Source organism: Micropterus salmoides, unplaced genomic scaffold (genome assembly GCF_014851395.1).
Source record: "Micropterus salmoides isolate LMB-PRFRI ecotype aquatic unplaced genomic scaffold, ASM1485139v1 Ms_hic_scaffold_11, whole genome shotgun sequence".
In the NCBI taxonomy this organism is placed as follows: Eukaryota; Metazoa; Chordata; class Actinopteri; order Centrarchiformes; family Centrarchidae; genus Micropterus; species Micropterus salmoides.
The window spans coordinates 19,782,483-19,809,969 of NW_024040152.1; the positions used below are offsets into that span (position 1 = coordinate 19,782,483).

Genomic DNA, 27,487 nt, shown 5'->3' on the forward strand with positions numbered 1-27,487 from the left:
CTCAAATCAAATGTCAATTTCTTTATCTCAAAAATATGATGGATTACGTTTAACTAATCCTAAACCACTGGAATGTTTTATTTAAACCATGCTGTTGTACTTGCATTTAAAATAATATTGAATTCTTGTTTATTTTCAAAACCATGAAGAGTATGCTGTCTCTTACCAAGATACAATATCTCATAGCACAATGTCATTTCAGAGCTTTTTCAATAATCTTAATTATTTTCTAATATTTATGATTCGCTGATCATTCTGCTTGTGTTTTACACAACATCATATATATATTTCCCTGGTACTTGGCTGGGGTCATAAATAATTATTATCATATATCACCCAAATTCTCTCCTGGACATAGCAGATGCAGGTTTCCAATGGGGTCCCACTCCTCCAATTGTAGTGTAAAATGTCCTGTCTCAAAACTGCAAACCCTGCACATTCTGACCAGGGCTGTTCTATTAATTACAGGATAATTGCTCTCTGGGTCCTGCAGTCAGCATGACAGTATTTTTATTTATTTTTTTACCTTTATTTATTCAGGGGAGCTTCACTGAGAGGAATCCTCTCTTTTGCAGGATGGCCCTGATCACATTCACACTGTTACACATTCACACGTGGAAGCTGCCCAGTCCAACCGCAGCCTGGTCTGCTGGCCACTAAGCAGCTCCACTGGAGCAGTTGGGGTTATGGGCCTTGCTCAAGGGCACCTCAGTGGTGGTAAATGAGGGAGGACAAGCACTGCTTGGTTTACTTTCACACCCAGATTTTATCCTGCCGGTCCGGGGATTGAACCGGTCACAAGCTCGCTTCTCTAACCTTTGGGCCACCACTGCCCCGGTAATGTAATAACCTCGGTTTTCTGTCTTTCCCATCTAGTGACTACACCTCGGCCCACAGATGGCGTTGACGTTTATTTTGAGAAGCCAGTGGATGACACTGAGCATGCCAACTTCCTGCGTGCCAAGACAGACTTGGAGGAGCGCAGAATGAAGCGCATCAATGAGGTGACTTTCACAGGGCTAAGAACAGGCTAATGGTTTTTCGGCTGGCAGGTTGGACTGAACAGTTGATTAATCTGGCATGACTTCCTAATCTAATACTCAGAATGACAGGGGCACTGGCCTACACATGTTTTTCCTGCATGCAGGAGGCAGAAATTTCACATACAGTGGGTACGGAAAGTATTCAGACCCCTTTAAATTTTTCACTCTTTGTTTCATTGCAGCCATTTTCCAAAAATCAAAAAAGTTCATTTTATTTCTCAGTAATGTACACTCAGCACCCCATCTTGACAGAAAAAAAACAGAAATGTAGAAATTTTTGCAAATTTATTAAAAAAGATAAACTGAAATATCACATGGTCATAAGTATTCAGACCCTTTGCTCAGTATTTAGTAGAAGCACCCTTTTGATCTAATACAGCCATGAGTCGTTTTGGGAAAGATGCAACAAGTTTTTCACATCTGGATTTGGGTATCCTCTGCCATTCCTCCTTGCAGATCCTCTCCAGTTCTGTCAGGTTGGATGGTAAACGTTGGTGGACAGCCATTTTCAGGTCTCTCCAGAGATGCTCAATTGGGTTTAAGTCAGGGCTCTGGCTGGGCCATTCAAGAACAGCCACGGAGTTGTTGTGAAGCCACTCCTTCGTTATTTTAGCGGTGTGCTTAGGGTCATTGTCTTGTTGGAAGGTAAACCTTCGGCCCAGTCTGAGGTCCAGAGCACTCTGGAAAAGGTTTTCGTCCAGGATATCCCTGTACTTGGCCGCATTCATCTTTCCCTCGATTGCAACCAGTCGTCCTGTCCCTGCAGCTGAAAAAACCCCCACAGCATGATGCTGCCACCACCATGCTTCACTGTTGAGACTGTATTGGACAGGTGATGAGCAGTGCCTGGTTTTCTCCACACATACCGCTTAGAATTAAGGCCAAAAAGTTCTATCTTGGTCTCATCAGACCAGAGGATCTTATTTATCACCATCTTGGAGTCCTTCAGGTGTTTTTTAGCAAACTCCATGCGGGCTTTCATGTGTCTTGCACTGAGGAGAGGCTTCCGTCGGGCCACTCTGCCATAAAGCCCCGACTGGTGGATTGCTGCAGTGATGGTTGACTTACTACAACTTTCTCCCATCTCCCGACTGCATCTCTGGAGCTCAGCCACAGTGACCTTTGGGTTCTTCTTTACCTCTCTCACCAAGGCTCTTCTCCCCCGATAGCTCAGTTTGGCCGGACGGCCAGCTCTAGGAAGGGTTCTGGTCGTCCCAAACGTCTTCCATTTGAGGATTATGGAGGCCACTGTGCTCTTAGGAACCTTAAGTGCAGCAGAAATTTTTTGTAACCTTGGCCAGATCTGTGCCTTGCCACAATTCTGTCTCTGAGCTCTTCAGGCAGTTCCTTTGACCTCATGATTCTCATTTGCTCTGACATGCACTGTGAGCTGTAAGGTCTTATATAGACAGGTGTGTGGCTTTCCTAATCAAGTCCAATCAGTATAATCAAACACAGCTGGACTCAAATGAAGGTGTAGAACCATCTCAAGGATGATCAGAAGAAATAGACAGCACCTGAGTTAAATATGAGTGTCACGGCAAAGGGTCTGAATACTTATGACCATGTGATATTTCAGTTTTTCTTTTTTAATAAATTTGCAAAAATTTCTACATTTCTGTTTTTTTCTGTCAAGATGGGGTGCTGAGTGTACATTACTGAGAAATAAAATGAACTTTTTTGATTTTTGGAAAATGGCTGCAATGAAACAAAAGTGAAAAATTAAAGGGGTCTGAATACTTTCCGTACCCACTGTATCTGTACAAATACAGTGTTTTCATCACTGCCGACAAGCCATCTCGCTGCACAGTTTCGATGGGCACCATGTTCTTTCATAATCAGCCTCCTATATTAAAAACTATAACTCATTAAATCAGTGATGATGATCAGTGATGATTTTTTTCTTTTTATACTTTTTAAATCACTTTAGAAACCCGTTTTTGCTACTTTGGTTGGCAACCAGCAGAGACACCAGGAAGTCACTTAGCCCAAAGAAGAAATTGTTGAAGAAAATTATAGTGTATGTGATACTTGAATAAAAATAAACTAATAATATTTCTTTAATTCCTTAGATTATGAAGGAATGGGCAGAAGCAGACAACCAGTCAAAGAATCTGCCAAAGTCAGAGCGACAGGCCCTGAATGAGGTAAGAAGACGTTGGTCAACCTACTTTTTTGGCTTTACTCAAAAGTTTCAATTCTCCTGTGGCAATGAAGCACCATCTTTACTCGTCCTTGTATCTACTCCCTCATTTTTCCCTCCACCAGCACTTCCAGTCTGTGCTGCAAACACTGGAGGAACAGGTCGCTGGAGAGAGGCAGAGGCTGGTGGAGACTCATCTTGCCAGAGTGGAGGCCATACTCAACAACAACCGCCGCCTGGCCCTGGAGAACTACCTGACTGCCGTACAGTCTGATCCCCCTCAGGTCAGTCCATCATGGAGTACAGAGGAGGGGAGGAAAAACAACATGAGTAGAAAGTTAAACCTAGCAACAATCCCAGATCTGCTTTAGATTGTTTGTGTGAGATGCAGTGTATGGGTTGAGACACCACGTTTATTTCCCTGTCTGGCATTTCTTGACTCTCTTCTCTCATCAACTTTGTCTTACAGCCAGAACGCGTGCTGCAGGCTCTGAAGCGATACATGGCCGCAGAACAAAAGGACCGTAGACACACACTCAGGCATTACCAGCATATTGTGGCCGTCGACCCCCAGAAGGCTGAGCAGATGAAATTCCAGGTGTGTGTGTGTGTCTGAGTGTGTGAGGTATTTGCTTTTGAAATGCTATTCACACACACACCTGTGCCTTCGAGATCCAAGGCTCCTTTCTGCTGACCGTGTACTGTACAGAACACTGTGTGTGTGCTGAAGTTCAAAAACACTGAACTCATAGAGGTGAACCAGCTAAATTTTATTTAGTAGAACCAGCTGTTCATTAAACATAGATCAAAGCCAGTCTTTGCTGACTTCAAAAGCAGCTTTAGACACATGACTACATTAAAAAAAAATTATCTGGACTTTAATTTTTCATTCATTAAAGGAACCAATTCACTGCTTCCCTTTTTCAAAACTAAGACCAGTTCAGCATGCAAACTGGTTTGAGTTCTATTGGCTTGTCCTTAAAAAGCCTAAGCAGATTGAATATATAATTGGTTATAATTTGCAGGTGTACACGCATCTGCATGTAATCGAGGAGAGGATGAACCAGAGTCTTGCACTGCTGTACAAGGATCCTACCTTGGCTGAGGAGTTGCACAATGATATCCGTAAGCCAAACTACCCATTGTTTCATTAGTCTTGAAATCGGCAGACCCCTGTGTGTGTGTGTGGGTGTGTGTGTTTGTGTGTGTGTGTGGGTAGGTGTTTCATGTTTTATATCCTGGTGGAGACTTTAACCTAAATCCAAACTAACCAATGTGGAGACTATGAAGATGTGGTTTCAGGGTTTAGGTTTCAGTTAGGTTAAAGTTAGGGGTAGGGTAAGGATTAAGGTTAGACATGTAGTTGTGAAGGTAAGGGGCTTAGGAATGCATCAATCAATCAATTAGATGCCCTCATGGGGACAGAGGAACAAACATGTGTGCGTGTGTGTCTGTGTGAACTTTGTTATTTTTCTAGTAATCAATGTTGTTAGATATTGGCCTTGATGACTTGTGTTTTTTATGTATGTATCACCTGTAGAGGAGCTGGTCAAGGCAGAAAGAGGAGACATCAGTGAGCTCATGACCACCTCCTTCTCTGAGACCCGCACTACTGAGGAGCTTCTGCCGGCTGAGAGCGAGGAGGAAAAGGATGATGAAGAAGAAGAGGAGAGAGCCTTCCAGAACAGGCCTTATCCTCCCCGCATTGGTATATATCCACATACTGCTCATACACACCCCCACAAATTCAATATCCTTAAGTTCGTCCTAATTGTGTAAGTGGCATGTAGAACAATGCCATGCTGTTGTTAATGATACTTTTCCCCCCTTTTTTTCTCTAAAGAAGTGCAGTCTAATAAGAAAGGTGAGCTGGAATTGTACTGTTTACAATAATTGTAGTATTTCTTACGTTTGCTCACAGCTAAAAGTTTAAATCCATTTTTGTCTCAATCCTTAGTGTCTGCAGTTGACGAATATGATTATACCACATCTGAGAGAGGCCCTACTTATGAATATGAGGAAAAGGTAAGATGATGATCCCAGTGCAAAAGGCAGTATGCTTATACACAGAAATACAGTGGGTACGGAAAGTATTCAGACCCCTTTAAATTTTTCACTCTTTGTTTCATTGCAGCCATTTTCCAAAAATCAAAAAAGTTCATTTTATTTCTCAGTAATGTACACTCAGCACCCCATCTTGACAGAAAAAAACAGAAATGTAGAAATTTTTGCAAATTTATTAAAAAAGAAAAACTGAAATATCACATGGTCATAAGTATTCAGACCCTTTGCCGTGACACTCATATTTAACTCAGGTGCTGTCTATTTCTTCTGATCATCCTTGAGATGGTTCTACACCTTCATTTGAGTCCAGCTGTGTTTGATTATACTGATTAGACTTGATTAGGAAAGCCACACACCTGTCTATATAAGACCTTACAGCTCACAGTGCATGTCAGAGCAAATGAGAATCATGAGGTCAAAGGAACTGAGCTCAGAGACAGAATTGTAGCAAGGCACAGATCTGGCCAAGGTTACAAAAAAATTTCTGCTGCACTTAAGGTTCCTAAGAGCACAGTGGCCTCCATAATCCTCAAATGGAAGACGTTTGGGACGACCAGAACTCTTCCTAGAGCTGGCCGTCCAGCCAAACTGAGCTATCGGGGGAGAAGAGCCTTGGTGAGAGAGGTAAAGAAGAACCCAAAGGTCACTGTGGCTGAGCTCCAGAGATGCAGTCGGGAGATGGGAGAAAGTTGTAGTAAGTCAACCATCACTGCAGCAATCCACCAGTCGGGGCTTTATGACAGAGTGGCCCGACGGAAGCCTCTCCTCAGTGCAAGACACATGAAAGCCCGCATGGAGTTTGCTAAAAAACACCTGAAGGACTCCAAGATGGTGATAAATAAGATCCTCTGACCAAGATAGAACTTTTTGGCCTTAATTCTAAGCAGTATGTGTGGAGAAAACCAGGCACTGCTCATCACCTGTCAAATACAGTCTTAACAGTGAAGCATGGTGGTGGCAGCATCATGCTGTGGGGGTGTTTTTCAGCTGCAGGGACAGGACGACTGGTTGCAATCGAGGGAAAGATGAATGCGGCCAAGTACAGGGATATCCTGGACGAAAACCTTTTCCAGAGTGCTCTGGACCTCAGACTGGGCCGAAGGTTTACCTTCCAACAAGACAATGACCCTAAGCACACCGCTAAAATAACGAAGGAGTGGCTTCACAACAACTCCGTGGCTGTTGAATGGCCCAGCCAGAGCCCTGACTTAAACCCAATTGAGCATCTCTGGAGAGACCTGAAAATGGCTGTCCACCAACGTTTACCATCCAACCTGACAGAACTGGAGAGGATCTGCAAGGAGGAATGGCAGAGGATACCCAAATCCAGATGTGAAAAACTTGTTGCATCTTTCCCAAAACGACTCATGGCTGTATTAGATCAAAAGGGTGCTTCTACTTAATACTGAGCAAAGGGTCTGAATACTTATGACCATGTGATATTTCAGTTTTTCTTTTTTAATAAATTTGCAAAAATTTCTAGAGTTCTGTTTTTTTCTGTCAAGATGGGGTGCTGAGTGTACATTACTGAGAAATAAAATGAACTTTTTTGATTTTTGGAAAATGGCTGCAATGAAACAAAGAGTGAAAAATTTAAAGGGGTCTGAATACTTTCCGTACCCACTGTATATGTTTTGTGTCTGTATGTTTTCTTTTCAATGTCCCAATATTACCCTCTCCTCTTAGATCAACACCTCTGTGGAGCTCAAGCAGGTAGTCAACAAACCGGCTGAGATCGAGAGAGATGAATTGGTAAGGGCTGAGTACAAGCATCATGGTGTTCTTGTATTATATATAAGTGAAAAAATTAGCATGAATTCAAATTAAAATGACCCACTTTATTTTGTCAGAACATGTCTCCCTTGTTTAATGTGTCACTGCACATGTCTTGCTTTCCATAGCAACCTGATGCATTGGAGACATTTAACCGTGGTGCCATGGTGGGGTTGCTGGTGGTGGCCGTGGCTATTGCCATGGTGATGGTAATCAGCCTGCTGCTGGTGCGCAGGAAGCCATACGGCACTATCAGTCATGGCATTGTAGAGGTACGATTCCAGAGAAGCCAAAACCAGTCTTAAAGGACCACATGTGGTCTTGCACTTCATAGTATAACTAATAACATGAGTATATGTTACATCACCATCTACAGTTACAGTGTTTAAAGCATTGCAAAGGTTTTTAGATTAATTTCCTACCTTCAAGGTATTCACTGGCTTCCGTTTATTTGATATTGTGGTGTGGTATATTATAGTAGTATACTATACCCTATACTACTATTAATTTTCTATATGCTAAAACATGTAAAAGTAGTACGGCAGTGGCGGTATGTGAGCAGTCGAATAGTTTATAGGAATAGTTTTGCATTTTTGGATATATGTTTATTTGATTACTTTGCAATAATTAGATTAGATGATTAATACTATATAGATATGAAGCTACAGCCAGCAGCTGGTTAGCTTAGATTAGCCTAAAAACAGGAAATAGGGGGAAACAGCTATTCTGGCTCTGTCCATAGGTAAAAAAAAAATCAACCTACCAGCACCAGAAGCGGTTGCCTGCAGTCCAGCTGAGACTATAGGGTGGGACAAAAGTTGAGAACATAAACCCACCTAAAATGGCAAATTGTTGTTTTTACACTTCAGTTTTACTGGATCTTTTCACCTAACGCTCAGTAAGATGGCCAATAAGCATATTTCCCAAAATGTCAAACTATCCTTGAAAGAGGCAGTTGATGATTAACTATTGTATATGATGATGGTTAGAAATGTTTTTCTTATTAGATCATTTTAGCTGAAGTTCAGGAGCCAGATCACAACATTTTTATTCCATGTCTATAGACATCTTCCTTCCCTGCATGCCTGTTCTAATTTTTCTTGCATGCTTCCTCCAAATGTCCAATTTGCTTGCAGCATTGTGTCTGCAAAGAAACTTAAGCTACCACCGTTAGTGAATTGTTTCAAAACTTTTAACACACCTCCTTTTACCCGCTGGACACCAACTGTACCTCTGCTCTGACCTTCAAGGCCTGTGCAATAGTCAGTTCTCTGTATTCTCAAGAAAGCTTTTGGGGGTCTCCCAAGCCCGGACCCCCTGGTAGATCCTCCCCGAAGCCTCCACATACTGCTGCCGTCATCTTGCTCCACCATTGCCGGCAGTCCCCAGTCAAACATTCCATATTTAACAAACAGTTCATTCATATCTGAGTTAATGGTGTGGAACTTGAATTTGTCTTTAGTGTGTACTAATTGGTGCTTTTGTGTGTCTCGCAGCAGGTCGACCCCATGCTGACACCAGAAGAACGACAGCTCAACAAAATGCAAAACCATGGCTACGAAAACCCTACCTACAAATTCTTTGAACAGATGAACTGAGGTACTGGGGCTGCCAACAAGTCATGCCTGACCACTTGTTTTGTCCTCCCCACTCTTCCTTATAGTGGTGTCCCAGCTACACTCCCTTTGACGGATTTAAGATGTGTTGCAAACATAAAGTAACTGAATAAGTACGGGGTATGTCCCAAACCTATTGTAAATGACCAACAACAACCTATCATCAGAATGTGAATAATGAGTTATGATACAAACTCACATCACCTATTGTAATCTAATACTCCTCTGGGTAAGAGTCTGAGGATTGTTCTTTCCATTAGCGGTTCCACAGCTTTTCATAATCATGAAAACATTCACCTGATACACTAGAAAACCATCCCAGTGGCATGACTTGACCTGTTGCCCCTCACTAGCAACTGAAGTTGAACGGTGCATAATACTTTATTGTATTTCTTTTTCAGTAGTACTCTTTGTTCAAATTGTACCACAGTTAAGTAATGATGTATCTGTGTAGATGAGTGTGAGTGACTAATTAAATTATGGTGTAATTCTCAATTGAAAATCCACTTAGTGAAAAAAGGCATTTGCCAAGCTAATTGTCAAACTAACCTTACCTCCATGAGCTATTCTAACATTGGACAAAACCAGAGTAAGAATGTGGAGGTGTTTGTGTTGAATGTGTGAGACGTTTAGGCATTAATTAAAAAAACGGAAGGCCAAAAAGACCACACTAGTCGATACGGAACTACTGTATGTGCTGGAGGTACAAAAAACATCACGTTTTTGACTTCTGAGGATCTGCCCTCAATATTATTATGAATTATTTGGCAAAATATACCAAATATTCCATTTAGCTAATTTAGTCAGTGAATGAGTTTGATTTTATTTGCACTGCTACCTAAAGAACTGTAAAACTGAATAATCAGAAGTCCGTTATTTTAATGAAAGCATGACAACTTGGTGTATGATGCTGCTGTATTTATTTGTGTTGTTCTTGTCATCGCTTTTGAAAAGTCAAAAATGTCACCGTTCAAAATGAACACTGTAAATAACGTAAGAAATACATACTACTAGATGTAGACATTTCTTTGATTAATTTACATTGATGTAATGGAATAATACATAAAAATAGTACATTGTGCTGTTACGAGAAGGAGAAACATTTTCCTAACATGGCTGATTGAAAACGGACTGTTGTAAAAACCAGCACAAGACAACGACACAGTAACTTTTTCTGAATGTATTTAAGGTAGACGTTGAGATTCCATCTTGTTTTCAGTAAGGCATCATTCCCCTAGTAGTACGAGTAGTAAGTTCAACACATCTAACAGACAGACTACATGCCTGATGACCTTCTCATCACTTCCTGTAGCAGCCTGTTCATTTTCACATTTGGCAGGTGTGTATCAGAGCCGAGGAACCTAAATCTTAGGCAAATTATACTGTACAGAGCAGCAGAGTGTCACAGAGAGGCCACAGCTAAAGGCATGAAAGTAGTAAAACATGCCATATGTCTTTAAATCTGCCAGATTGACAAATTTGGACTCAACAACATTGAATATTAGTATTCTATAGATGCTATATTTAAGTTACTCCCCACATAAATAGCTTTTCACTGAATGACTCATCGTTTGTCATATTTATGATCAACATAGTACCCTGCATAGGTAAGTAAAAAGGGATAGCCCCTTTTTTTTCTGGCTGATTGTTAACTGCTTGGTGTGTTAGGTTGATTTCCATTCCGCCACTTAATTCTGTTAAGGCAGGTCACATTGTAGGATGTTGCTTTTCATTTATCAGTCTTTAACTATTATATAGATAATCCACACCAAAATCAGTTCGTATTTTATTTATGTCTTACTGGTGGTAGTTTTCTTTAAAAACCTGCATTTGTCCATTATGAGGAAAAGTCACTGTTTTTGTTTTGTAAAGTTTTCTTTGAAAAAAGTGAAATACTTTGACTATCAGAGTTATTATTTAGCATTAATCGTTTCTATTGCAGGTTGCAGTTGTGTTATGACGGGTGAAGAGAAGTCATAGCCCTTGTATAATTTGTACAGCTACATTAGTGAATGAAGACATTGTATGTTCACAGTTTAAGTCAGTTGATCTTGTAATGATACTACTGAAACCATAGATGAGAATAAGCTTGCCTGTGTTTCCCAAACCACTGAAGGTTTCCTACCAGCATTTAGCAGACTTAGAATGGTGTATACTGTAGTTACTCAAATCACATTTGTACGTACGTCCTCTGTCAAATTCTAGACTTCTTTGTTGGTCTGTCCCCTTACTTCCCAACGAAATATAAACAATGTTATTGATGAGATTTTAATTGCTGCATTATTGCCTTTTACAATGCTGTGTTTTGGATGTAATTATTCTGTATTTTTTATTTATATGTAATAATCATTTGGATCAAGGGTCATGCTTTTCACCTGTAATGTAATTTTAGAGGCTTGTATGACAAAACATTGACAAGTTTGTAACGTTCCGAAATGTGAAATAGAGACTCTGCCTAATTGACAAGGAGGGGCACTAAGCACAAGCAGAACCAAATTGCTCAATTTGTGTACAGGTTGTTAAATGTTAGACATTCATTCTGTCTGTCTTGATTTCACTGATGATTTCACTGATACTGCATTGATTCTAGGGATGTTGAGAGCATCATTGAGAGAGCTGTTCTTCATTTTCATTCAGACATGTAACCAAAGACATGCTCCACAAATACGCAGACGGATATTCCAATTTGGCAAAATGTTCTCTGTTGTGTAACTGTATTTGCAAGCAATCTGAGAAATTAAAACTGGTCAAGCTAATTAATAGTGTAATAAAAAGGAATGACCCATAAAATGCTGTGTTTGTGCTTAATCAATCACTTCTACACATCTCTGAGGAGACTGACAGCATGTTAAGGCAACATCCAGGAGAAAATCATGATGTAACCTGTGAAATTAACCGTATGATGTAAAAGCCACAGTCAAAAGTATGACATACTCATACTGGAAATGTAGTTGTTTTTTTTTCCTAGCATCTACTCAGTTGAATTTCTTTGGAAAAAGAAACCTAAAGTACACGTGTTTTTGCCATATTTCAATATAAATTCCCAAATAAGTTTACATCAGTGCACAAGATGTGATTTAAATATGTTGAAGTCTGAAATTAAAGTCCTGAAGAATCCTGCTCATTAGTGTGTCAAACACTGACATAATATACATTTGATAGTAAAACTTTGCACAAGATAAAAATCTTGACCAAGATTAAGCTACGGTGTAAGATAAGCTTTTTTTTCAGTTCTCAGTATGGAGTTTCAGTGACTCCGTAAGCCACAGTGTCATTTCTGTGAGGCATAAATTGCAATTCATTTCCTATGTCAGGAAAAGCAACATGGGTGCATGTCACCCCTTTAACCTCAATAAAACTGAGGAAGCAAAATGAATGTTTCAATGACTTCAGTTTCATTCACTTTTTAATGTGTAATTAAGTTGTGTATATTACGTACCAGGGCTAAAACATGAATTTATGTGGTGCTAACTAGCAGAGTTTCAGGAGCGGGACCACACATCAACCACGTTATCGCCAGCATTTCTATAAATACCAACACGTCCCAACTCCTTTTCTTCGCTCTCGTATTCTGCATCCCTCCCCCCCACCCCTTTCTCTGTCCTGCCTCCTGATCTCCTTCTTCCTCTCCATAGGGTTATAAGGGGGTGCCCGGGTGCTACGGCAGATTTCTCTATCGTAGCTTCCCCACAACGCTTCGAATCTCTATTCAGCAACTACAAGCCTCGTACATCTTTCTGTTTCGATCATCAATAAATCACTTGATCCTTTTGATTGTGTGGTCCTTGCTAGTGAAATTAGAATTCTAAAAACACTGGTATGGAAAAAAAAAACCTACACCCCCATGATCATCTCCAAGTCATTGTACTGTAACAGTTGTCATCAAGCATTGCTCAAACCACTGGACAGTCTGATGTCATCTATTCCTCTCAGAGAAATTAGCATTATACCAACACTTAAATGTCATCTAGTGATCATCAATAAATCACTTGATCCTTTTGATTGTGTGGTCCTTGCTAGTGAAATTAGAATTCTAAAAACACTGGTATGGAAAAAAAAAACCTACACCCCCATGATCATCTCCAAGTCATTGTACTGTAACAGTAACTGATTAGTATTTTCCTTTGAATTCAGTGTAGTGCAGTGAGTAATGATATACTTGAGCTGTTGACCTGTGTATGTGTCCGTAGCAAATGCCTGCTTTAATCAAATCATGGTTGCGCACTGTATGCTGTGTTAAGCATTAATTAAATATCAAACCCTGTGATAAAATGCTTTGACAGTTCCCAAGCACAAATTCACCTGACAGTCACTAGCGTGAGTAGGCCTCACACTTCCTTCACCCACAATTTACAAAGAAGTGTTAAGCCCCAACCCTTAGCCCTGCACAGGTTCACTTCTTCCAAACCACAACACTGACGGGTAGTCCTCCTTACCCAGATTACCGTGAAAAGGCTCTGTGGCTGTACAGTGACAGTTTGTCATTGATACCTCCAGCGCACATCAGTCATCTTGGTAGTGGTTCCTCTGAAGTCGACTGCTCACATACCGCCACTGTGGTAATGTAAGACGACTCATATTAACCCAGACTTTTATCACATCGCAGTCTGAGTGTGTGTTCTGTTTAGTTCAGTAACACTTTGATTCATTCAACAAAACAACAATATGAAACCCCTTTGCATGCAAAGATTAAAAACCTTAGTAGGTAGATCACATGGGCAGTGTAATTGAATTAAAATAAAATCACCAACATCATATGAGATGTGTGGGTGGTGAAGGTCACACTAATGCAGAATGTGCATAGATGAAAAAATACAAATACCCCACACAGTTAGACACCTCAGTGAGTCAGCATTGATGCTGGGTAGGGTGTCGAATGGTGATTGTTAAACTGACAGTGAGGGGATAACGGGTGCTGAGGAGTGGTGTGGGGGGACTGACAGTCTAGATATTACTAGTAGGTGAAGCCCTGTGCATCAGCTCAGGCTGTCTCCTTCCCATATAGCACTAGATGACATTTAAGTGTTGGTATAATGCTAATTTCTGTGAGAGGAATAGATGACATCAGACTGTCCAGTGGTTTGAGCAATGCTTGATGACAACTGTTCATATGCACAGTAGCCCCAAATGTCAGTGCACCAGTGCACGTACTAACTCACACACACACATAGATTAAGTTGTCATGGATGGTCAGTAGAAGTAATGTCTAGTTGGTGAAAAAAAACACATCCACTGAAAATGGAACATTAACTTAAAAAAAGAAAGAAAGAAAAAAAGAAATGTCAGTGTTGCTCATCTTCCAATGCATCAACATGTCCCACCATGTGTTCACAGATATTACAAGTAAACCACATTTGTGTTTAACACCGCATGCCTGTGCATGAACATGTAGGTGACAAGTACAAAGGACACTGTGTCAAAGGATATGTGTTAAAATGCTGCATATTTGGAGTTATATTGATATTTGCAAGTTCTCAGTTAGAAGAGGAAATCCAGCTGCATTTCACCGTAACAATTGTATACCATATTGTGTACTTGATAATATATTAATTCAGTTGACCACATCAATCAGGGATTCTAATTTGTCATTTCCCTGTGCATGACAATATAAATGCAACATGGGGTTTGCCTTGTGGCTGCTCAGAATGATATTTTTCTATATGTTCAAGTCCAATCCCACTGTAAAACTGTAAAAACTGGTCATCATCGTTGCTTAACTGTGAATGGTGAACGACTGATCTGTTATTCTATCCATCTTTTCTTTATTTTGTGCTTCCTTCTATATACACGACAAAGTTATTGTCTGATATTTAGTATCACTGATATAAAACCTCAGAGTATAGAGTGTGCGGTGTTAGATCAAACTGACTGAAAGGTTTTTAATTAAGCCATCATATAAACCTACATTAAGTGTAATGACACCTACACATAACGTAGCTCTAGATCATAATTCAGACAACATCTGAGGACAAGCTGTATCAAAATTAGATCACTTTTTTCAATGATGCACTACTAATTAGGTTAAGACTTTAGATTAGATTAAAGTGCATAATGCATGTACAGTGGTGAGAACTATAAAACTTGAGATATAATAAATTCTTTCCTTAATCACAAACTCTTCAGTCATATTGGATTCTGTCCAGTGGCATTGCTGTCTCTGTCTCTTTGCCAGTTGTGTTGACAATCACTGTATTTTAATTGTAATGGTTGTTTAGCTTAACGCTACTTGATTTCTGTCACCTGTCATCACAAGAAAATCTGTACTTTTGTTTAATAATTTAACTTCATTTTAATGAATATACCTGCAGAAAACTACAATTAAAATATTGAGAAACTGTCCAAATAGGCACATTGTCAATAGCCAAAACCACACTTTCATGTGGGCTTCAGAGCTATTTTCATTTCTCTAAAACTACTCTTAACTAGCTAAAGCCTTCTTCAGGGACTTGCCAAGGATGTTAGGGGCCCAAATTCATAAAAGGCAATTTTGGCAAATTACTTAAATAAAAATATGCCTGGAATGATTGCTTTTGCGACACTGTTAAAGGGATTTTAAAATCTGTCTTTAAAATCTGTCTTTCAAACAAACCCATGACTGAGGTTGATTCAAACACTGCTACATGACATTTAATCACTGAAACATGCAAAAAAGAAAAATAAGAAGAAAAAATAAGAGTACTTCAGTAAATTCTCCTCACATTCTCCTCACTTGCAGAATCTCATCTTAATCGGCTGAAAGATGTACTTCCTCTAGCTTCATGGCTGCTCCTCTTGCCTCCATATTCTTACCACTTCTCTATAGAAGGCAAAATTGCTTCAGTAATAATAGGCAATAAGAAAATGTGAAAATGCTGATGGAGAGAGAGAGAAAGAGAGACAACATTAGTAATCTAACAAAATATTACATTAACCAACTAGCTATCGAGACAATAAGACATTATTAAAACTGCTGTAGTGCAAAGCGATTGTTCTTCTAAGTTCAGTGGATGGGACAAAATAACTCCACCATATTCCCTGGTTACCTGATTCCCACATTACTAGAAAATGGTATCAATGCTACTGACAGCTAGTTTTGAGCTGCTGAATAGCTCAAGCATAGACTCCTAAAGAGTGTCACAGTTTGCACTCTGTCCCTTTCTTTGAACCCCCAGACATGCCGTAGTCTAGCTTTCCACTAGATCTCCAGTCCGCCTGCCTTTACCTACATTTAAGATCATTTATGGACAATAAATAAATAAAAAAATCTGTTAACTGTACCTCATCTGCCTGTTCTGCTAGAATAAACCGAGCAGCCATGGACCCAGCAGACGCTTCGTTTGATGAACTTTATGAGTTGGTTTCTCCTGCGCATCAAGGATATTTAAAGGGAGGCCCCAAGCAATGAATAAAAACAATGTCTATAGCTCGGAGGGAAGTGTCCTCTAAACCTTGGCTGAGGGATTTGATACGGGAATGGGTCACAATTAAAGAATTTCCCCTCGGGGATCAATAAAGTATTTCTGAATCTGATTCTGATTCTTATCTTCCTTAGCTCGCTTGCACATTTGCTTGTTTCTGAACCTCAAGCCAGCTTGCCACCAGTCTTCATTCCAGCCGGTTGGCAACCAGCCCCAGTTCCTGTACCAGAGTTGGTTGGAGATTCTTGGACATCCAGCTCTCTGATTTCCTTTTTGTTGGACCTCGTTGAGGCACCAGAGAGTACCCAGACAGCTAGCCCATGGCCTTTTAAAAACCAGTGTGACTCTATGCCTCCTAGCAACCTGCCAGTCTCCATCTGCCAGTCAGACTCCTGGCCTGTTAGCCACCAGCTAGCTAGCATACTCCTGCCTTACTCCCGACCTGCTAGCGCATCAGCTGCTAGCTACCTGCCTGCAAGCTACAGCAGCTTCCTGTCACTACAGAGATCCAGCGAAACTCTGACTCTGCTGAGCTGCAGAGACCTTTTGTCCATGTCACTGAACTGCGGCACTTACCTTTGGTTTCTTCTGAACTGCAGCAGCTGTCCCCAGCCTCTACCGTTTATGCCCTGTCACTGGCTCCCAGCTCTGCTGACCTGTTGCCAGCCTTCTGTCTTGCTGTCTGCAAAGGTTCTCAGTGATCCAGGTCATAGTTATCCAAAGAAGGTTAAAGTCAAGGGCAACTGGACTTGGTTGAAGATCTCTTCAACTCCAGTCTTGTCGCCTGCCTCCTGTCTGACCTCCAGAAGGTCTGGATTTTGGTCCAACCCCCATTGCCCAGGCATTCCCATCCCTGACAAAGCCCATCAATATTAATATAAAATGAAGAGTATATTTATACTTTGTTTGGCCATATAAATGATGTCTGCCTAAAAATAAGTCATTACACTCACTCACACTGACTGAGTGCTGATGCATGAGTGTGTTCTTTCACCATAGAAACGCTCAGTGCCCACACAGTGCTCGGCTCGCCAATGCGGCAGGAAACCAGTAGGGAGCAATGGTAGAAGACATCGCCCGGAGCACTAATCTCTTTTTTTTAACACCCCAGACAAATGACACTTTCTTTGTAGGAGGCCAAGTAGCAGGTGCTTAATCCTCCTGAGATCTATGCATGTGGCAGGTCAGTCTGACCAACCTGAGCAAAGCCTTCGTTTTGGTCAACCCTTAGTCTGCATGAGATCAACCAACGAACAGATTAAATAATGTGACCCCCCCCCCCCCCCCCCCCCACACACACACACACACACACAAACAGTTACATACTAGGTTAAAAATATGTAGTTCTCACTGCTTGATTTAAAAGAAAACAAAGCAGTAATAATGTACTCAACCATTGAGGTCTGCTAAACTGACCAGCTCTCTACAGTTGGCCTATTTTTACAGGTTTTCACACCGAGGCCTGACAAAATGAAAGGGCGAAGCTGATATTTCTATTTCAAGTGTGCAGGTTTCAGTGAAGCCTAGCCCTACATAACGGTACCACCGGCCTTTTGTCTGTATGTTTCCTGTCACAGATCATTGTCTTTGAAGTGGTTTTTGTCTCAGCACAGAACAGCCTATTAAAGTAGTGACCAGTTTGTGATGCTGGAGGGGAGAAAACCATGTACAGCATGTACAGGTATACAGCATCAGCAGGGCACGCACATATCCCTCTAACCACTGTCCCCATTTTTCTCCTTCTTTCTCAATCACACACACACACACACACACACACACACACACACACGCACATATAGTTTAATAATTTGGTTGAATTAAACCTTTTTTAGCTTCAGAAAATGAGTCACGTCTATTATTAGTATTGGCATTAGTTTGTATTCAACAGTATTAGCTGTCTATACTGTACAACAATTGAAGAATAGTATAATAAATAGTAAAATACCCTCCATGCTTTAAGCAATATAAAAACATCTAAATAATTTTAAGAAGTGGTTTACTTAAGAGAAAGTTACTATCTTTTATCACAAAAACAATCCATTTAGAACTATAATCAATGAACCAATAAGGGAGAGATAGATAAGTTGAGGAGGAGGGACTGTACAGACAAAGGAGGAAACCACCCTGTCCCTCAACAAAACCTGTACCCAGACAGAGGTGTCACTTTACAAGTCACTTCACAGTCATGATGCAAGGTAGCTCATCATTCTCCAGGGAGAATATTCACTAAACACCCGGTAAGTGTCTCATTCACTCAGCTTGCTGCTTCTTACATTTCTGAGACTTGAAACCACATGCAGAGATGTTTTAACATTGCTTATCTTTGGTCTTTTTAGCTGTGTTTTCTGTGATCTGTAACAACTGTAAACAACCTTGTGTGCCGCTATTGATCTTCTGTTACCTGTGGAGACCTTAAGTTCAGACTTGTCTCTTGTGACTCTAGTCCTTTACGTGTGAGCTGTGGGGAGGCTGACTGTAACTTCATGTCCTGTCAAAGGATGCGTAAATATGACATATGCATGCATGGTTTTCCCCCATGTAAGCATAGAGATAGCACCGTGACTGCAAGGAGCTCGAAGACCTGCTAACTATGTCACAACCTGCAAGAGTGCAATGTAGCTTTGAGCAGCATCAGCAGGAATTTGGTTATTGCATAAGCCAGTTTATTACAAAATCAAATGTATTCTAAAGATATAAAAGATTTTGATAATGTTTGCAACTTGAAGCATAATAATACAGAATACAATTAAATGGAAGAATTAATTTATAGGCCCGCACTACATGCATTACTTCAACACATAATTGAAAATTCTACAGCGCACAAGTCAGGTGCATCATATGAATAGCAATATCTGAAAATACAATCTAACAAACAGATTAAATTTAACTTTGTGGAAAAGCGCTCTGCTCGACCACTAAAAGGCAACAACATTTCTGAAAAGTCTCTGCAAATCAAAAGAGAACATCCCTATGGGGATCAAAGGTTTGTATATTGCACAAGACTTTAAGCTGATGATACACGGTGTAACTTTTAGAGCAATGGTGCTCTAAAAGTGCCCAAGGGGCAATTTGCACTGCACATATCAGACAACAACTGCACACAGTAACAACATACAAGGACAGACAAGAAGTACATGCTCAGGCCAGTTCAGCAAGGCCTAATATTTGCACCATGTGTTACGCCAACAAATGGCACAACTTTAAAATTTTTTGCAAAATCTCCTTGCGCGTAAGTTGTTAACCGAAGTTGCGTTAACGTCAGTTATCATAAAATACATTGTAGAACACCATATGAATCCACTCGCTAAATTACTTTAATTGTAGTGCCGCCACTATGACTGCTGATACAATTACACCACTATATATTTATGACAGCATTATATTACTACTACTATTCTTATCATTATTATTATTATGTGAAAGGACATTCATACGCAATAGAATACAAAATGCATAATTGCATATCGTACAGAAGTCATTTTAATTGGGCATAAAAAAAATTATTTGTCTCACTCAATAAATTTATGCCACCGGCCTAAGTTGGATGATTTAATATACACTCTATAATAATTTTGACCAGGCAGTGCCTAGTTTTTGACAGCAGAAAAATGTCGTATTGACTGCTTTATATTCATGTACGCAGACAATAGGCTGCTTGATTTGCATGATCATTTCCCGATGTGCTCTCAGGACTGTGTACTCAACATCGCACATTGTGTAACTTGAATAACTTTTTTTTTAAATAGATAAATAAATAATAAACTGACACCTTACGCTTGCTGTCTCACACTTATCAAATACTGCTGTCACTTTCGCTCTCAGCACTAAGTGCTGTTTTGTTTAAATTGTGAATAAAATATTTCAGAAATATTCAAATAATTTTGAATTATTGCTGTTTGGTGCAACATTTTGCAGTAACGGAAATTAACTAATTAGAGAGAGAGCAATTTAGAGAGTGAGCAAAAATGAGTGCACGTTAAAAGAAAATTCCAGTAACAAGACAGCTAAACTACTAAACTAAATGTCATGTCGTTTCACATCTACTTTCCATTTACAGTCACCATCGGAGGACCGAATGTAAAAGCTCTTAGTATGTGTGACCTCTGCTGCAGAAACCGACCACACACTGTATAATCATAAAATTTCTTTATAGACTTAAGTGTGACGATGACAACTTCTCAGGCATCCGGTAGTTTCGACACACAGCCACAGCTTTTTTATCCATGTATTTTCTATTTTAGATGTAAAATTCCAAATGTTTCTTTAACATATTTACATAATTACATTTTCCACCACGCTTGCACTTGATGTTTATCGTATCCAAATGCAGTCTTATTGTTGTTGATGTTCAAACTTTACTCATGTTTACTCGTGTGTACAGTCATTAGTCATGGTTTCATATACTGTTCAGGCTTTGTGGCTTTGGAGTGTGTATGTGAGCACCGAATATCAAAGCTTTCACAAAACTGAATGCATTTGCACACATCAGCCAGACATTCGGATAGATATCACACACGGTTGTGATTGAGAGTTTTTCTGCATAATTTGAGAATCTATTAAAAGAAATTCTGTGACTACTACTGGTAGTGAACATATAAATACTTTGGTGGGTTACCATTTTCTAAACTTAATTCACTGTTACAACAACTCATCACAACATTAACAAACAATGAAATCACCTCAGATACATTCTGCCGCCTCAACTTTCGCTGCAGGTAATGCTGTGTGGAAATAATGGAAAAAACCAGTACCAGTTCAAACCACAGAGAAATGCATTATCTGTTAATCACAAGCCAATTCCTGCTGTTGATTTGTAAAGTGAAATTTCTACTTAGAATTTGGCATTTCAACAAATACCACAGACATGGTAACAACCTCACAAATAGATGGAACAAATTTTATCACAGTGTGGGCATAATCTGATGGGATCTCTCTCTTCTTTCTTTGACTTTCTCTTCTCAGACTTTTGATTATATGTCTACAAACTTCAGAAATGATTCGAATCAACAACACCCAATACTTCCACTTCCTGCAGCAGGCAGATGCCTTACGTCACTCAGGGTCACTCTGTGATGCCATCATTTCGGTAAAGAGTCAAACTTTCAGGGCTCATCGGCTAGTACTGGCTTGTGCTAGCAGAAGGCTAGCACAGCAGCTAGCCCAAGGAGACATAGACAGTCCAGTTCATTGCACTCTGGAGTATTTCTCACCCCACACCTTCCAGCAAGTTCTAGACTTTACCTACACAGAGACTCTTGAGGTGTCTGTGGATGACCTGCGCCTGCTGCTAAGAGCTGCTCAGCTGCTGGAGATGCAACTGCTGGAGGACCAATGCCAAAAGCAGCTGGATCATCTCCACTGCAGAGCCAGAGAGGAGAGCAAAAGAAGAGAAATCACAGATGTCAAAGAAGAAAATGAAAGTGCAGAGGAGACGGATCAAAAGCAAAAAGGAAGGCGAGTTCGAGAGCAGAAACTCCAAGAGACTTCTCCCCCAGTGGAGGAAGAAGACGACAGCAGTGTCATGGACAACCTTTCTTCCTCTGATCCTGCTAAGAACCGCAACAGTCCGCCACCCCCAAGAAAGAAGTCCAGACTGTCCCCTGTGTCTGCAACACCCTACAACAGAGACAGTGTCATTACAAGGCCTGCCAGCAGCAGTTCATCTTTCTCTTCCCCCTGGACCTTCCCTTCAAACATGTGGAACTCTGTAAGCACCCTGAGGCGGATAGCAGAGAACTACTCAAACTTAGTTGCAGCACACCCCCTTCAGGTCCCAAACCAGTCCTCTGTAGCATACCCATTCTCCCTCTCAACTCCCCACATGTTCCCCCTACTTAGCTCCCATTTTCCAAGCTCTGTAATGAGCTACACAGGCATTCATCCACGTTATACACAAAACTTTTACGCTGATTCTACGGGGATGGGGAGCATACTCAAGCAAGGGCTGTTAAAAAGAAAAAAACCCAGCCAGAGAGCATTTACTGGGACCGTTCAAACCAGTGAACCGAGGTAAGTACCTGGACATGATTTTGGAAACTTCTGTTTTTAATTTTCAGTCATTGTCTCCCTATTTTTCCTCTCACAGAGTCATTTAGAATCCCCTAATTTGCTCAATTGTTCCCTTGCGACAGCTACAGCACCTGACTCACTGCTGTTTGTGTAGATGTGTGTGATCAAGCCTCCTGCACTTTCCTAGTAGAGCAGTTTCACCTGTTAACCCTTCCCTGCCAGTCCAAGTCAGTCAAGCTCATTATTGTTTTGACAAATCATAATCCTAGTTTTCAGATCAGATCACAGCACAATAAAGCAAAATACATATAAGTTAATTTTCCAATAAATCTAAAATAAAAGTTAACTTTATTTGTTGGATTAAAAAACAATCATGCTTTGTTCTAATTACTAGAAACTAAGTAGTTCCCCACCGTCCTTTTATGATACTAGATAATGTGAACCCCATTTGACTTTGTTTTTGGGTGATTGGGTGATTTTCTTGTTTTTTTCAAGTATATGCATGTTTTACAGTGTTCCACACAGTATAATCAAACAGAGTGTGTAGGGGAGCCCCCTAAATTTCTCCCCTCCTTTGCAGAATTCAAGATTTTCCACCCACTGAAGCACAGTGTCAGTGTTTAGACAGGCCTTGTCTGCACCACAAGAAATTGTTCAAGACAGTCATGGGTCTTTGTGGGAAAAATAGCTATTCTTCAGTGTTCACTTCATTATCCTGTTCCTCCTACTCTAACTCAACACAAGCTAATGAGCTTTTACCCTGCGCTATAAATATCTTGTGGCTGGGGATGGAGAGGAAGGAAAGGGTGTTTAAGGATGTAATGTGTGATAACATAACATTGTAAAACTTGTCAAAGTGAGACATTTACATTCTGTGTATCTCTTTGGAGCACAAATAAAAGCAATTCCTTTGTTCTTGTTAAATGTACAATTAGTGTGGATACTTTTGCAACTGTTGAATCAGAAAAATGTATTTTCCACAGTAACCATGATGTACCCAAAGACAGCACAGAGAGAGTTAAAGACTGCCAACACTGCAGTCCAAGCCTTCTTGCTGATCCAGTGCTACCGGAGTCAGCCTCCACACCATCAGGTAATGATATGACACTGACAAACAGAAAACATACTGTTTCTAATGATTACAACACATCTTACATACAATTATTAATAAAGAGTAAGATCAAGGCTGCAGAAGTGGTTATCCTGTGCACAACCGACCAACTAAATATGATAGTAAGACGGTTCTTGTCATGACCCCTAACCTCGGCAGACTCCAGCTACGTAGCTACGCAATGGAAAGTGATAAAAAGAGTTGTGGTTTTCAGAGCATGGTGCAGCAGGAGCAGTCGTGTGGTTACTAGATACAGCTAGATACATGCAGTACAGTATGTACTTCATCGCAACAGCGGTTTGTCCTATGCCAAAAAAAATCATACATATAGATTTATTATAATAATATACTATAATATAAATGTTAGTCACTGCAATTACACACATACACTAAACCAACAGCGTCCGTGTGCGCCTGTGTGCGCATTTATGTGTGTACATGCAAATGTGAGAATGATAGTTAGTGTTTACAATCAAACTGATAAACATGTTTTATCTGATGTTTAATATCTCTGCTAAATGGAACATTATGTTCATGCTTAAAAAGATTAGGCTATGGTAAAATTATGCTTTACAACTGACTTCAGTGCAGTTAGCAGTGTAATAACTTAGGAGAAGTACTATAAATACGTCATAATACCACTAAGGAAGCACTTGTTGAAAATCTGTCTCTGGAATATATAAATACATAGAATGTGTAACAGCACAGAAACAATAAAAGTATGAATGAAGCATGGAGCCTGCGCTCCATGTTGTTATGTGATGTTTCAGTATCTTTTTCTTTTTCTTTTCACTGAATTATATTACTGTATGCTAATAAGTGCACTGCACATTAAAGCATTATCTATATAAGATGTTAGGTATTTTAAAGTGAGAACTGAAGATATTGGACAGGAAACATGGTAATGACAACAGGTCTCAGTAGGATGTGTTTAGAGTGGTGAGTGTTCAATTGTTGTGGTTTATTCACATTCTCTCAATTTCCCCTACTACAGAACACCCCCTTCTTATTTCAGCATCCTGTCTATGCTATGAGGCCCAAGTTTTCACTTGAGAAACCCTAAAAAATATAAGGTACTGAAATGCTTCAGAGTTGTTACCTTAACCTCAAAATCACACCTTTGTAGCTTTTAAAGAATTACTAATATGTGTAGCTGCAGACACATGTGCAGAGTGACAGGAAAGTAAGTTTGTACAAACTGAATTTATTGCCTTGCAACAGGATGCTGACCAAAATACACTTGTGCCTCTCAAAGGTGATTAAAATAATGTATATCTGTCTAATGTGTTATTCTAAAGCTTATGCAATAAATTGTAATTCTTCTTTTAAAATTGGTATTACGTTAAGGAGGTGAGTGAGTATTATAATCTTGAGTGTGAATGCAACTGTTGAATTTGGCAGGGTTGAAAAAATAGCAAAGTTTCATTATTGCATAATACTGCAATAAGGATACCCTGATTGGGAATCACTGAACTAATCTAATCGACTGATTGCTGCAGCTCTAAAATTAATTTTATTCACTTTATTGCATGTAATTGGTCGTTTTGGTTGCAGATCCCATTGCTCTTGAATGTCTTTGTGGATAAGGACAATAGTAGGACAATAAAAAATATTTACAAATAAAAAGAGTGAAAAAAAACAGAAAGTCAGAAAAGTGCATGGGTTCTATATCTCACTCTGTAAGACATTTACTGTTGGCTGTTGCAGTAATTGGACCACTGTACCTTTATATTTAATATGTTTTTTGTGTACAGCCAGGCCACAGGACATTGCATGAGCCACCACAATTTTCACAACTCCAACTGTTACCCTGTCTTGTTGTTTGCACAGGTGATGCCCGTGCAGGGTGTCGGTGCTGCGGAAAAGGAGATGCTGTGCAGCAAGAACCTAATTCCCATCGACAAGAACACAGAGGAGAAAAACCCTACCAGTGCCAATACTGTCCAAAGAAGTTTAGTCTGAAACATCAACTGGACACACACCACCGAGTTCACACCGGTAAGCACACTGTTTAATCGGCTGTGCAAGAAAAAAGTTGTTTGTGAGTCAGAAAAAAGGGGGCCCTTTTAACTGTATTAGCAAGCAGTGACGGCTTTGACACCAGTTACATCAAACAAACCCTTCCCTGTGATGGATTATGTCAAGCAATCTCGCTGTAGTGTAATTAAGGGAAACCAGTGTCCAAAACACTACTGCATGTGTTTGTAAATACGATTATTAGCAACAATTTAAAGAAGATTATTGGTTTGGAACACGTTCAAACATGCTAAACCACAGAAATGGTGCTAAAGAAGAAAGAATGTTTAAGAATAAATGTCACCCGAAAATTATATTTAATTTTTAATGTGTGATTTTAATGTTTCCTGAACACACACAGATCAAGAGTTCAAGATTTGCGTGTTCAGTGTTAATGTAGCTTTTAGGCCTAAATTTTGGACAGTCCATATATATATATAGTTTTAACAATCAGAGACCTGCTTAACTTAATGGGATTTTAAACGTGCCCCTGTTTAGTTGATTTCAGTCTAAATTAAGCAGTTAATCAAGCAGTCAAGCAACATAGGAGTTCATGTAAACCCCCCCCCCCCTTCCTTCTGCATCAAGGAGAGAAACCCTTCGAGTGCCGTCTCTGTGGTCAGCGATCACGGGACTACTCAGCCATGATCAAGCACCTGCGGACTCATGGCGGGGCAGCACCCTACCAGTGCACGGTGTGTCTGGAGTTCTGCAGCAGCCTGGTCACCATGCAGAGACACCTCAAGTGCCACGCAGTGCAGGACTTCCCACCTGACTGGAGCATCAACAGCACCTACCTGTACAACTCACACATCTGAGCCAGGCCTCACAACACAGGCACTTTTGTCTACACAAAGTTGTCATGGGTGTAGCTTTTAATTTGTGCCTCTCATGTACTATCCTTACATTTGAGTCACAGAGCTAAGCATCTGTTTTCTGAAGGATAAATTGTCTTTGTGGATAAGGACAATAGTAGGACAATAAAAAATATTTACAAATAAAAAGAGTGAAAAAAAACAGAAAGTCAGAAAAGTGCATGGGTTCTATATCATTCATTGATGTTGAAACCAAGAACGTCCTTTAACATCACTTACTTATATATATGTGTGTGTGTATGTGTGTGTGTGTGTGTGTGTGTGTGTGTGTGAGAGGCACAAACTGGGGCTATATGTTGCAATAACTTCTATACAAACTGAAACTGCTCTGTATTCACAATTACAACTATAGAACAGAGACAGTGAAACTTAAAGTATTCACATTAGGTCATGTACGTGCATTAAAGCCACATCAACAGCTCACCCTCATCAAATGAGGTAGGCATCTTCCTTCTTACTTTCATAATTATTGGACTGCTTATGTAAACTTTTTAAGTTCGACCTAGGTTTATAGCGCCCTCATGAGGGAAACCACTGTAACCTTTTTTTTTGTCGTAGTGCTCAAAAATGCATCACTATGTCAAAAGTGGCTGAAATTCTAGGTTTAAAGCCGAACAAAAGATGTTTTTTTGTGCAGGAACATATAAACAGTATACATTCATTGATCCAGATTCATTGTCTGAAATGACATGTATCTATTTCATCCTTAAAACTCGGACTTTGTTCTGCTCCTTTGTTATTTTACTCCCAGAGAAAAGCAGAAAGAGAAGCGTGGCTCAGTTTTCTCCAGTTTTAGCCAACACAGGGTTGTGACAGCATGGACTGTATTCAATCAACACTGACAATAAGGAATGTTGTGGGAAATAAAAAAATGTTATTGGAAAACCCTTTATTCTGCTCTGGTTAATTGAGATGAGAATAACAGAGCTTTTGCAGCCAGTTATGTCTGTGTAACTAGTGACAAACAATAACCCAGCATTTTCTTATTTTGTAATTCTTCCATTGGTGGATTTTCTGCATTATCAGTCACTGATGCTGGGCGGCTTAACTGACTGGTTGCAGTTTAAAGGCATGGATATACTGAGTAAATGTGTCTCAAAGTTAAACAACAAGTGCTATTTAGCATCTGTCATACCTCTAAAAGCACCACACCAATTAAAAGACTGTGAAGTTGTCCCATGTGTCCTCAAATGTATGTATTCACAAGGCCTATGTTACCACACAAATAGCTTTCTAGAGGGAGCTTTCAGTCCTGTTTCCACTGAAAGCTATTTGTTCATTTGTTCAGCATTACCCTAATGTTTATGCGATAGAAAATGCATGTTTAACACATTTTTCATTTATAGACTTTAATGGATGAATATACCATGTTTTAGACTACCAATGCATCAATAAACAAGTGTATACACAGCAGCTGTATTGGCAATTATTTGTACAGAT

The 27,487-nt window shown here is 39.9% G+C and overlaps 2 protein-coding genes across 5 annotated transcripts in view; both read left to right on the plus strand.

Moving 5' to 3' along the window:
* Positions 1-11,429, plus strand: part of aplp1 (amyloid beta (A4) precursor-like protein 1) — a 35,778-nt gene extending 24,349 nt beyond the window's left edge. For 2 of the 4 annotated variants that reach the window (XM_038712503.1, XM_038712507.1), the window contains exons 7-17: positions 877-1,004; positions 3,116-3,190; positions 3,312-3,470; positions 3,656-3,784; positions 4,212-4,311; positions 4,727-4,894; positions 5,030-5,050; positions 5,144-5,211; positions 6,937-7,002; positions 7,152-7,295; positions 8,520-11,429. In XM_038712503.1, the coding sequence (XP_038568431.1) occupies positions 877-1,004; positions 3,116-3,190; positions 3,312-3,470; positions 3,656-3,784; positions 4,212-4,311; positions 4,727-4,894; positions 5,030-5,050; positions 5,144-5,211; positions 6,937-7,002; positions 7,152-7,295; positions 8,520-8,621 (1,160 nt within the window). In that variant the 3' untranslated portion in view covers positions 8,622-11,429. The remainder of the gene's footprint in view (positions 1-876; positions 1,005-3,115; positions 3,191-3,311; positions 3,471-3,655; positions 3,785-4,211; positions 4,312-4,726; positions 4,895-5,029; positions 5,051-5,143; positions 5,212-6,936; positions 7,003-7,151; positions 7,296-8,519) is intronic. The other 2 variants (XM_038712504.1, XM_038712505.1) reach the window with 2 other exon arrangements.
* Positions 11,430-18,174: 6,745 nt separating this feature from the next.
* On the plus strand, positions 18,175-27,457 carry zbtb32 (zinc finger and BTB domain containing 32). Its single transcript, XM_038712524.1, has 5 exons — positions 18,175-18,273; positions 20,999-22,045; positions 23,029-23,138; positions 24,987-25,154; positions 25,761-27,457. Exons 2-5 carry the CDS (start codon positions 21,030-21,032, stop codon positions 25,988-25,990), a joined length of 1,524 nt encoding a protein of 507 aa, XP_038568452.1. The 5' UTR covers positions 18,175-18,273; positions 20,999-21,029; the 3' UTR covers positions 25,991-27,457.
* Positions 27,458-27,487: the final 30 nt, after the last annotated feature.